Source organism: Delphinapterus leucas, chromosome 5 (assembly GCF_059928025.1).
Source record: "Delphinapterus leucas isolate spDelLeu-1000000601 "Yukka" chromosome 5, BTC_Dleu_Yukka2, whole genome shotgun sequence".
Classification (NCBI taxonomy): domain Eukaryota; kingdom Metazoa; phylum Chordata; class Mammalia; order Artiodactyla; family Monodontidae; genus Delphinapterus; species Delphinapterus leucas.
The window spans coordinates 14,196,799-14,209,520 of record NC_143133.1 but is presented as its reverse complement, the minus strand read 5'-3'; the positions used below and the strand labels follow the sequence as shown (position 1 = coordinate 14,209,520).

Below are 12,722 nucleotides of genomic sequence, written 5' to 3'. Positions count from 1 at the left end.
TAAAATACTAGATTCTGGTGAATGATGAATTAGGCTTTCTTCTGTTGAAGCAAAGTAATGGAAACTGGAGGTTGGGGTGTTAATGATGAAGTAAACTGAGCTGGATTCAAATTGATTCTATTTATAACTGCAATATTAAAAGCATGGGCCAATTATATGGCTTTTCAAAGTTATGCTAGGCATAAAAAATTAATTTCTCTACTCATTTAGCAGAAAATTAATCGGCCTTAGGGAAATATTAAATCTCATTAATATATTTTTATATTCATTAAACTATGAAAGCTTGGAAAGAAGAAGAGACTAGTAAATCTTTTTTAAACTCTTTCATTTTCTTCAACCTTAGAAAAGTCTTAAAGGTATGGGCAAAAAGGGGAAAAAACCTCCTATAACTTTCCTCAAATCCTTCAATTAAAAGAATTTTGTTTCTCATAAACAGGAAAAAAAAAGCAAACTCTTGCTGAGATGTCAAGCTAAATGATTATCTGACAGAACATATACTTTGGAATCAGACAGTGAGGTTTGAATCTCATATTTCCCATTTAATATCAGGGTGACCCTGGATAAGTTACTTAGATTCTCTATGCCTTGGTGTCCTAATCTGTACAGTGGGACTAATAACATTTGATTTAGGGAACATGAGTTAACACATATAAAGAGCCTAGCCTCACTGCTAGATCAAAAAATATCAGTTTCCCTCCCTTTGCCTTCAGCTATGAGGTTTTATACTTGAATTGCATCTAACATTTGAACCTCAAAAGTTTTCCCAATTCAAATCCAAGTAATGATAAGTGAAGAACACCTACCTGGACCTAGAATAAAACCTAATGCTTGACATGCACTTGTGTTTGCCATGGAACTTGTTCTTTCCTGAAGAGAGGTAGCACCAGCAATATATGATCTAATAACAGCTACATTTCCTAAGAAAAGACACAATAATACAAAGTAAAAGAAAATATTCTCCAGTTTATAAAAATTCGACTTAATTTGGCTCTATACAGAAGAAGAAATATTAACCTACAACATAGTTACTGCTTCCTCTTTATGATTATACAAGGCATGTATAGTGAACAAATGTATCAATTAATGGAAAATATTACTTTTAGTATTGTGAAAACACAGTTAAAGATGTGAATGAATGAAAAAATGGCATACAGGAAACTTAAACTTTTTTCGTCATTAAATACCGAGAAAGCATTGAGTGAATGGAGTCCTACTAATTGCTACATTGTTTTAAAAGAAATATGCTACACACTCTGCATGTTTATAAAAAAAAAATCCTAAAAATTTGCTGAGCATTTATGTTGAAGAGACTCTGCTAGGGGCTAGAGAATATTTTCAAAAGTCATAGATTGCCTCTAATTACACTAAGTTTACTAGCTAGTTGGTGATAAGGGATGAAAACAGTATATAAGCAAATGCCAGAGACATGTTGGAGAAGCAGTAGTGTAGCCTAAGAAAGCTTCATGGAAGAGGTGGAACTTGAACTGAATCTTGAAGGATGAAGAATCATGGGAACAGAAGAGAGAAACTATAGGTAATGGGAACATCATGAGCAAAGGCAAAATGATAGGAAAGATATTTGCAATGAGACATCTGTATGTTGAATGTCGTATAGGAGATTGAGAAGAGGTGACCCTAGATGAGAGAAGGCCATAAATGTCAGGATGAATGTGAGTCCAACACAACCAAAAATATACATGCATGCATATTACCTGCTCCAAATCCCACCAATCCACGAGCAACCAACATGTAGTATTTATTATGAGAAGCTGGAACCTGGACATATGCATAGAGGCAGTTGGCTGCCACCGAAATGAAAATGGAAACAGTAAGAGGCTCTTTTCTTGGTCGATAGTTAGACCACAAACCAAATATAGGTGAAGCTACCATTTGGCCAAGGCTAAAAGAAGCAATAACCCAGCCCAAAAAACTTGCATCGGCAGTGTGATCAATCTGCAGAAAAAAGTACAATGCTTTAAGAATTGTTATCCGAGAAAAGTAAAGTTAAAAATCCAAATACATTTTTTCTGACCATGTAACATTTCTTATTAAAAAAATAAAAACAATAATTCTAACACATAAGTTTTATAACACCATTACTTACAGTAAGGAATTCAAACTTCTGACATTACAATTAAATGTGTTAACAATTCACTATACACAAGGAAAAATGTTTAGGAAACTTCATCTTTTAGAACAATTATAGAAATTCTGTCATAAAAATCTTGTTTAAAAAATCACATTATATACTTAACAATAACATCATAAAAATAATATGCCATTCTTTAATTCTTGTAAAGTAAATACAATTATTTACCTTATGCTACTCTATAAACTAAACAACCATTAGCACTGTGAATCTATTTTTTTTAACTGGGCACAATAATCAAATGCTTAAAGACAATAATAAAATTTCTCTCATTAAACCTACTACTAATTCTTCCTTTCAGCATAGACAATCCAGGATTCTACCAAAGAGGATTTATATATCATTAATACTGAGGTTAAAACCAAATGATTACAACTCAGAAAATACTTTCAGAAAACAGAAAATTTTAGCTTACAAAAGGGACTATGGAATAAATCAACAGATGGGGTTTTTAAAAATATGGTAGGTTACATAATAATTTGGAAAAATAAAAGCCATTAAATTTTAGGACATAAGTTTAAACATATATAGGTTAAGTGGTAGAACAACTTAATAAGGAAAACCATGGCCTTTTCTCTTCCAAAGATATTTTTAAAAAGCTTAAAATGAAGATATTTACGTACATTTCTGTTTGTGTGGGATGAGAAATAAGAGTGAATAAGTATAATGACTTCATGTCATATAAATTTAAAAATTAATTTTCAAAAAAGCAATGAAAACAATTTTAATATTAAATGTCTAGTGGTTTGAAAGCAAAAGGATAAAAGTGTCTTCTCAGGATATCAATTGATCATAATAGTCAAGTGTCCATTTCATGGACAGAAGTGAGCTGACTATTGAAGATGGCTCTAACAATTTTAACAACATTTGCTATTTTTATTGGATACTATTCTTTACAATGACTGGAAAACTGGAATCTGCTAGAATTCTGCTAGAATTGTAACAGGAAAGTAAAATGGTTTGGAAGATACAGGTTCTATGCTACAACAGAAGGTATCAGTTCAGTAATTGAACTGTTATCTGTGCTCCTGTGTGTTTCTCTCTCTCTTATAGTAATAACAGCATGTTGTTTCCAATCCTCTGGCCATCTCTAATGATCTCTATCATATGGTTTTCAGGATAAAGTCTAAACTACTTATTATGTAAAACTAGCTCACAAGCTGGTCATTGTCTCTCCTCTCTAACTTCATCTCTCTGCATGCTCCCTCCCCCCAGTTCTAACTTCCAGCCACACAGAACTTTTTGAAGTTTCCAAAATGAGTCAAGCTCTTTGTTTCCAGGCCTTTGCACAGGATCCTCTACTGCCCCTTCCATCAGGAATGCCTTTCCAAACTCCTACTCCGTGGCCCAGACTGCCCCTTCTGGTGACCAGTTTCTGTAGGCCTTCCAAACTCAGCTCAGGTATAACTGCTTTTGGGAAATCTTCCAGGATCTCTTTAGTCTGGATCAGCAACATCTCCCTAACCCCCATGTCTGTCTGTCTGTGTCAATCTGTGTGTATGTCTCTCTCTCCCCCAGCCCCCACTCCTTCTGTCTCTCTCTGCCTCTCTGCCTCTCTCCCTCTCCCTCTAGCTCCCTCTCCCCTGTGAACATGCACACACACTCACACATCAAGCTCTTAAGACTTTTACCCACTCATATTGTATGGTAATTATCTGTAAACTTGTTTGGTTTTGCACACTTCAGTGAAAGTTAGATCCATCTCTTCTCTTAAAAAAAAAGCCCACAGTGCGCTGTACTGAATTTCAAAACATTCTTCTCTAAACATGTTAATAATATTGACAAAGTCAAAGTTCTAGAACTCTTAATGCTTCGCTATGGGAGCTGAGATGTGTTCCAAGCCTCCTCAACTATTTACTTATAGATTATTGCTTATTCATCCAATTAACAGTCACTAAGGCCTTCTCTGCGACAAAACCTGTACGAGGCTATATGAATACAAATTGAATAAACACAGTTCTTGCCATCAAGGAGTTTCCAAACCAGGTTCTACTTAACTGATTCTGAAAAATCCTACATTTTTGAGTAGCTGAGGAAAAAAACCAGCATGCTTTAATTCTTTATCTGTCAAATGGGGGTAACTTCACAGAGTTGTTATGAGAATTATTTAAGCCAAGACATGTATAGTGCCTAGGGTCATGTCTGCCTATAGTATGCACTAAATGATTGTTACCTATACATAAAAAATTAATATTTCTTGGTATTTTGTTTTTACTGATATGTCAGTTTTATTATTATATTTTATTGTAACATGCATGAGTAGTCCCACTATGTCCCTGGGCCTACAGATAACCTATCATTCCAATTCAAAATCTGGGTTTAAGAATATGAGTTTTCCTGGAAATCAATCACAACTCTGGGCAACACAGGCTACGGAATCACTGGGCTGATAGCTATCAGCCAGGGCCAGAAGCACAAGTCAGTGATTCACAGCAGTGCCAAATTCCTTTCAGACAGATAACTTACTGTTTGGGGGTTTTAGAGGGGTGGTTGGGCCTAGCTTTTTATCTTTCTCACAGATGACTTTTAAGCTAAGTAATATTTGGTAACATATTATCGTAAAAGAGATAGTAGCCTTCGATTAAAAATGAAAATTTTGATAAACAGCAATGACCTACTGTATAGCACAGGGAACTATATTCAGTAGCTTGTAAAAACCTATAATGGAAACGAATCAGAAAAAGAATGTGTGTGTGTGTATAACTGAATCACTTTGCTATACACCTGAAACATTGTAAATCAACTATACTTCAATAAAATAAATAAACAAATAACATTTAAAAAAAAGAATGAAAAATCTTAAGACAGTAGGTAACATAGCACTGTAGAGTCAGATTTTGGTTTCAGATAGGCTTGATTCTACCATTTTCTAGCTGTGTGATCTTGGGCAAGCTACCTAACTTCTCTAGTCTGAGTTTCTTTATCTGTTAAACAGGAGTGATAATGACCACCTCACAGAGTTGTTATGAAGATTAAAAGATGATTTAGATGAAAGATTTAGTATTGTGCCTGGCACACAATGAGCTATAATATTATTATGAAATAACTTGAGAAAATTAACTCACAAGGTTTTTGGTGGAAATGTTATGCTTGTTTTGCCAAAGAACTAGTGATATGTTCATGTGCTCTCAATAAATTTACCTTTGAAGAGATTACAAATATCTGGAGAAAGGAGTGTACCTTTTCAAAATTCAATTTATTATGCTGAGTAGACCTAATTTTGTAAATACCTTTCTTTTGAGAATTTTGAGGTTAAACAAACTAGATACAGGGACCATAGAAATCAAGAGTTTTTATACATGGAAATACATATTTTAGCACAGAAGATATTGCTCCAGAATTGTTAAATATTCTGTTCCAATTCTAATAATTCTGCCAGTATGGAAAGAATTTTTAGTGTCATGAGTAATGACTTCATGTAAAATAAATTTTTAATTAGTTTAAATTAATTTTCAAAATGGCAGTGAAAATGTGGCACTAAATCACTAAAAAGTAAAATGTGTATTTTTTCCTATATTTCTTTTAAAAGATAGCATAAGAAAATAGTATTTTTAAGTTAAAAATTATAAAAACTGGGCTTCCCTGGTGGCGCAGTGGTTGAGAGTCCGCCTGCCGATGCAGGGGACACGAGTTCGTGCCCCGGTCCGGGAAGATCCCACATGCCGCGGAGCAGCTGGGCCCATGAGCCATGGCCACTGAGCCTGCGCGTCTGGAGCCTGTGCTCCGCAACGGGAGAGGCCACAACAGTGAGAGGCCCGCGTACCACAAAAAAAAAAAAAAAAAGAAAACAAAATTATAAAAACTAAAAAATCTAAAATGAAATATAAGATGTCAATAAGTTTCTTATATAATAGGTATAATTTTTAAACGCTGTTACAACACTCAATGATAAGTATTAATGATAAAGGGATATGGAAGCACACAGGAAAACCTTCTAATGCAAACTGGGGTGAGGGACAGTAAGGAAAGGCTTTTCAGAGGAGGTGACATTGGATCAAAGCCTTGAAGAATTAATAAAAAATAGTGGAGAAGAAGGGGAGGAAGGGAATGGCAGAGGAAAGGAGAGATGGAGGGAAGGAAAGCACTCCAGAAAAAAAAGGAGGAAAAAGTGTAAAGATCTGAGGACCTTAGGTTCATCCAAGTACATGATATAATAAATTACTGGCTATAGATCTAATATTGGCCAAGGCTCAGGATCTAGGCTGAAACACACACACACACACACACACACACACACACACTCTCTCTCTCTCTCTCTCTCTCTCTCTCTCTCTCTCTTTCTCTCTCTTTCTCTCTCTCTCCTCTGGAGAAAACCAAAATATAAGGGGCAAGTTGATAAAGAAAAATACACAAAATAATTTAAGAATAAAGAGTTAAGAGTAATGTCATGGAAGCTAAGAGAGAGTTTCAAGAAGCAAAGAGAGGACAACAATGTCAAACACTACCCAAATGTCACCTAAAGTAAGGACTGAAAAGTATCTACTATTTGGTGAGCGATTAAGTCATTGGAGACCTCATCAAGAGCAGTTGCAGGGTAGCAGAGGAGTTAATCAGATTGTAGCAGGTTAAGGAGTGAAGAGGAGTTAGGAAGCACAGAGGAACTCCTTCAAGAACCTTAACTGAAATATTATTATAGATTAATTATGTCTCTACCTTAAATACTGATTTTTAATAAATTCATTACTGGAATTTTAAGACAGAAGTGACAGTTATATGTCAAATATATTTTTTAAAAAGGTAGAATTGACAGGACTTGATCATCAACTGATGATCAATTGATGTTAGAGTACCCACCAAACTTGCATCTTCTTGTCACTCCCTCCGTCCCATGTAGTAACCACAGCATCAAAATACACGTATTGTCTATTCTTTTCATAATGTCACCTGACAACCCAAATTATTCTATCAGAAAGCATCAAGTTATTCCATAGCAATATCATTTATACATTATAGGAATTCAGACTATGTCTAGCTTAGTTTCCTTTTTATTAGGGAAGGGATATGGATGGGATGGGAAAGTGGCTAATAAGTAGGTGACCATACATCTACATTTGCCTGCGATTGTCTGGATATAATCCTATTTTCCTGCTAAAGCACTCTTTTCACTTCAAGAGTGCTCTGGTTTGCACAATCAAGCATACAGTCACCTTACTTATAAGCCTCTTTTGAAGAATTATTATCTCAAGTTATTTTAGTAAAGATTAACTCAGAATACCAAAGAGATTCTCTAGAAAACTCTTAACTACATAAGAGTTATTACTACTACAGCTACATAAGAGACGAATAAAGTGCACAAACCTTTTGGAGATATGGCCATATTGACATTATCACAATAGAAAATCCTGTGAAGAGGCAAATTCTGTTATTTATACTTATAATAATTTCATCACTATAGATACAAATTTTTGAACTATAGCATGGATTTTAAAACATCATTCTGAATTTACAAATTTATAACCACAAATGTCTAATTTATTAAGCAATGGAGTTTTATTTATCAGAAGGAAAATAAATATTAAAGGCTGGAAAACATATATATAATTATAGTCCCTCACCACAATTAACATAATAAAAGCAGAAGACCTATTTCTCCTTATTCACGTGTCTTTACTGTAAATGAAAATTACTGGAACTTCCCTGGTGGCAGAGTGTTTAAGTATCTGCCTGCCAATGCAGGGGACACGGGTTCGAGTCCTGGTCTGGAAGGATCCCACATGTCGTGGAGCAACTAAGCCCGTGCGCCACAACTACTGAGCCTGCGCTCTAGAGCCCACGAGCCACAACTACTTAAACCTGTGCACCTAGAGCCCATGCTCCGCAGCAAGAGAAGCCACCGCAATGAGAAGCCCGCACACTGCAACGAAGAGTAGCCCCTGCTCACCGCAACTAGAGAAAGCCCATGGAACCAACACAGCCAAAAATAAATAAATTTATTTTAAAAAAAAAGAAAAGAAAATTACTGAGAGCTTTGTTAAGTTTTTATAGCAGAAATGAATGGAGGTAAGGCTACTTTGTTATAGAGGAATTGCTAGACTTCTAATCTGTGTTGTTTGGGAGAGATAATTCACTGTAGGGAGGACTAAGAAGAAGGAAAATTATCTTTAAAGGGGGCAGTGGCTATAAAGAACCAGAATTTCTCAAGATGGGCATACCTTAAAAGAAAATTATCTCTGCTAGCTTTTATTGCTTGAGAACTATAATGATAAACTCCAATGTTATTTGTCGATTTTAAATATTAGGCACATCCAATCACAATTCTATCAAGGCTATTTTTAAAAAAAACAGCTCTATTAAGATATAATTCACAATGAATTCACCCATTTAAAGTGTACAATTCAATGGTTCTTAGCGTGCCAGATATGTGCAACCATGACTACAGTCAATTTTAGAATATTTTAGTCACCTCAAAAAGAAACCCTGGACCCTTTAGCTATACTCTTCTATCCTCTATCATTTCCCCAACAGCCCTAAGCAACCACTAATCTACTTTCTGTCTCTATAGATTTTCCTATTCTGGACTTTCATATGAATAGAACCACACAGTACGTGGTCTTTTGTGTCTGGCTTCTTTCTTTGCATAATGCTTTCAAGGTTCATCTATGTTGTTGCAGTATCAGTACTACATTCCTTTTTAAAAGTCTGTTTTAAAAAATAATTTAATTATTAGTTTCATCTTAGTGTATTTTGAATTAACACATTGACTTGATGAAAAGAATCAACTAATGTTTGAAAATAAGACTACTATCTCACAATCAAGAAAATTGTAAACAGGTAAAATGTTTCACATGCCAATTAAAATCTAAAGTTAAAAAATTTTTTGCTGTTAAATTTGACATTATTACTTATATTTTAGATAAATGAGTACAAAAATTAGAAATGCTTTAAATAAAAAAACAATCTGTTGCAGAGATTGTTACCTACACAACATTCATTTGCCCCCTTCCTCCTCTCTGATAGAATCCTGGTTGTATTGAGGTATCCATCACTCCTCCACAAAGCCACAGGCTTTAGAGGACACTGTGTCCACTCCAAATTCCAGAGGGTAGATCCTGATTAGATCTCACTATCCCAGCTGATGATGGGTTTAGAAATTAACAGGTAACCCAATTCTGACCAGTGAGAAATAAGGGGAGGTCTACTTTGGGACCTCCCAGAAAGGACTCCTCGTCTCTTTGGAGGTTTAAAAAATAAGTCCCTTTCAATCAATAAAAATTACTGTGGAAGGATGTGGCACGTGGAACTGCTGCTGCATCCCTCCTATAGCCTAAGAATGAAGGCAATATGCAGAAGAGAGCAAAACCAAAAAACTTATTCTGAAGCAGAGCCAGTGAACTTCACCTGGAGTTGTCCCACTATGGATATCTCATAAGAAAATACAAATTACTGTTCAAGCCAATTTGAATCAACATTTTTTCCTGATATTTGTGGAAAGCATAATAATAGATATACAATCCAAAAAACTGTTGAAAATATCCTTTATTTTGTACTTTTCTTTAGTTTTAGCTTTACTTAAAGTCTATTTTTACTCAATGTTGAATCATAAAGAAGACTGGCAAGAGAGAGAGAACAAGAGGGTGACCTGGGATAAATGGAAAGGATATGGAAAACAACTTAGTCAAATGACCTTCACTAAATCCATCTCAGGAAAGAAACCATTTGTAAAATTAATGCCTATGGACTTAGAGTCCACGATTGGAAAAAAAATTGATTCCCTAAAACATTCCTTTATAAACTATCACAGTATTGAGAATTCCTATATATTTTCATTCCTTACCATTTTTAACATAATTACAGTTCTTAATATTAAAAATTTTTTTCCTCATAAAGGTTAACTTTTTCAGTAAATATATTTTCAGAAATAATGTTAATAGGTTAAAATAATCAAGCTATACAGATTAATATTCTTGGACTTTACTACTGGTATGTGTCAATATAAAAGTTAAATGAGGTTCACAGGCAACAAAAGTAAAAAGCAAATACATTAAACTACATCAAAATGTAAAACTTCTGTGAATAAAAGGGCACAATCAGCAGAGTGAAAAAAAGAGTCACGGAATGGTTGAAAATATTTGCAAATCATATATCTGATCAGGGATTAATATTCAGAATATATAAAGAACTACAACTCAACAACAAAAAACAACCTTATTTAAAAAATGGGCAAAGGACTTGAACAGACATTTCTTCAAAGAAAATATACAAATGGTCAATATGCATGTGAAAAGATGCCTAACGTGAGTAAGGAGAGTAAGTAAGTGAGTAAGGGGATACAAACCAAAGTCACAATAAGCTACTACCCGATTAGAATGACTAATGTCAAATAAACATAAAATAAGAGTTGGTGAGGATGTGGAAAAATCTGAACCCTGACTGTTGATTAGAATGTAAAATGCAGCAGCAGCTATGGAAAAAAGTATAGCAGTTCCTCAAAAAGTTAAAAATAGAATTATCATATGATATAGCAATTCCACTTCTGGATATATACCCAAAAGAACTGAAAGCAGGATGTTAAAGAGATATTTGCACACTCATGTTCACAGCAGCTATTTGTAAGAAACAAGATATGGAATCAACCCAAATGTTCATCAACCGATAAATGGATAAACAAAATGTGGTATACTGAAGGGGACCAGAACATTCTACCCCAAAATATGCTGCTTTGGCATATTGATTATTTTGAGCTGAAGGCAACTAACAAACAGCAGACACAGAAGGGCTTTCTGTCTTCCCCCTTTCTGCCTAAAAACTGGGCATAAATTTCCCCTGAGAAATGTGCTCTTCCAGTACCAGGAAGAAGAAAATATTCTTATCACTGCAGATGGAGCATCAATGCTGAGATGAGTCTGCACAAACAAACCTTACTCAAATAACCCTCATCCTCCATTAGTTTCCCCCATGTATTTCCTAGTCACTTTCCCACAATTTACCATCCCTAGAAAGCTAACCCCTTTTCTTTGTCTAGTCACCTCTCCACAATTAGAGACCCTTGTTAAAATAGTATATAAGTCCCTGAGTCTAACCCTTTCTTTGGGGTTTTCACTTTTCTATGAAGCCCCGTATCTCACATAAAAATATTAACATCAAATAAATTTTTATGCTTTTCTCCTGTTGATCTGCCTTTTGTCAGTTTAATTTGCAGGCCCCAAATTAAAAACCTTTCCTTTACTTTCTTAGCTATAAAACCTAAGAAAGTAAAGGAAAAGTTTTCCCTCTCCTACAATTTATACAACAGACTATTATTCAGCCTTAAAAAGGAAGGAAATTCTGACACATGCTACAACATGGATGAACCTTGAGGACATTATGCTAAATGAAATAAATTAATCACAAAATTAAAAATACTGTATGATTTCATTTATATGAACTATCTAGAGTAGCCAAGTTCATAGAAACAGAAAGCAAAATGATGGTTAATGGTGGTTGAGGGAAGGGGAAATGAGTTGTTGTTTAATGGGTATAGAGTTTCAATTTTGCAAGATAAAAAAGCTCTGGAGATTGGTTATACAACCATGTAGAGATATTTAACAACTCTGATCTTAGAAATGGTTAAGATGGTACATTTTATGTTATGTGGTTTTTACCATAATAAAAAAATAATTTTTAATTAAATGACATTAAAATATGATATTTTATCTAAATTTTTTAAATCATGTATAATTTCTAATACTTACCTACACTGCTAAGAAACATAGTAAGATACAGAATCCTAATTGATCTCCATCGGCTCTTATAATGCTCCTCAGTTTCTATAATATCCCATTCTCTAGGTATAAAGAAGAAAAATGTAGTATAAAGTTATCTCAGTACATGCAAATCTTTCTGTGGCATAATTTTATTTTCTCTCTCCTAAAGCCATGAAAATTATATGACAGAGGTATAGTTTACTAATATTGGTTTTTACTATACTAATTCATCTATAAATAAGTATTATATCTTTTAATTTCCATGGATTATATTTATGGATCACTGTGCATAGGAAGTTGGGAGACATGAGGCAGCTTAAAAAGGCAAAACATTTTGTGAACCAATTATTTTGCTATTGTTTGCATGTTATAAACTTATGAATCAAGCATGTTTAAATTTGCTAAACTGACAAAATGAATAAAGTATATCAAAATAAATAAAATAAACTAGCTACAACCATTAGATCTCCTACAGGTGGGATATACAACTAGTAACTATTAAACGATAATAACTCTCATCATTATGACATGCTCTACTTGATGACAGCAAATTAAGTTTGCTGTAGGAAGCTATTTTAGTTGGGTACTTTCAGCAAAATTAATATAAAGGTGACACCAGGAAGGTTTGATATGACCTAAGACATTCATAGCCCTGGAACCTCCTGAAACATTTGCCTTTGCTCCAACACAGGTTACCGGACAAGCTCTGTTAGTGGACCAAAGAGAGACCAAGGCCCCTCCAGACTGGGCTGACCTTTCATTATCACCCTTGACCTGGATTAAGGGCAAGTATGTTAATCACGTAGCCTACCTCTGTCAGGTGATAACATTAGCATGTGTACCCATTACATTTTCACATATGCACACAAAAAGAGTTAACAAATTTACCC

At 34.5% G+C, this 12,722-nt stretch overlaps 1 protein-coding gene across 7 annotated transcripts in view; it reads right to left on the bottom strand.

Moving 5' to 3' along the window:
* Positions 1-12,722, bottom strand: part of MFSD8 (major facilitator superfamily domain containing 8) — a 45,468-nt gene that overhangs the window by 25,002 nt on the left and 7,744 nt on the right. For 3 of the 7 annotated variants that reach the window (XM_089911517.1, XM_022556922.3, XM_022556921.3), the window contains exons 2-5: positions 11,821-11,912; positions 7,448-7,491; positions 1,713-1,953; positions 804-917 (exon numbers count right to left, since the gene is read on the bottom strand). In XM_089911517.1, the coding sequence (XP_089767643.1) occupies positions 804-917; positions 1,713-1,953; positions 7,448-7,491; positions 11,821-11,912 (491 nt within the window). The other 4 variants (XM_089911518.1, XM_022556923.2, XM_089911520.1 and 1 more) reach the window with 4 other exon arrangements.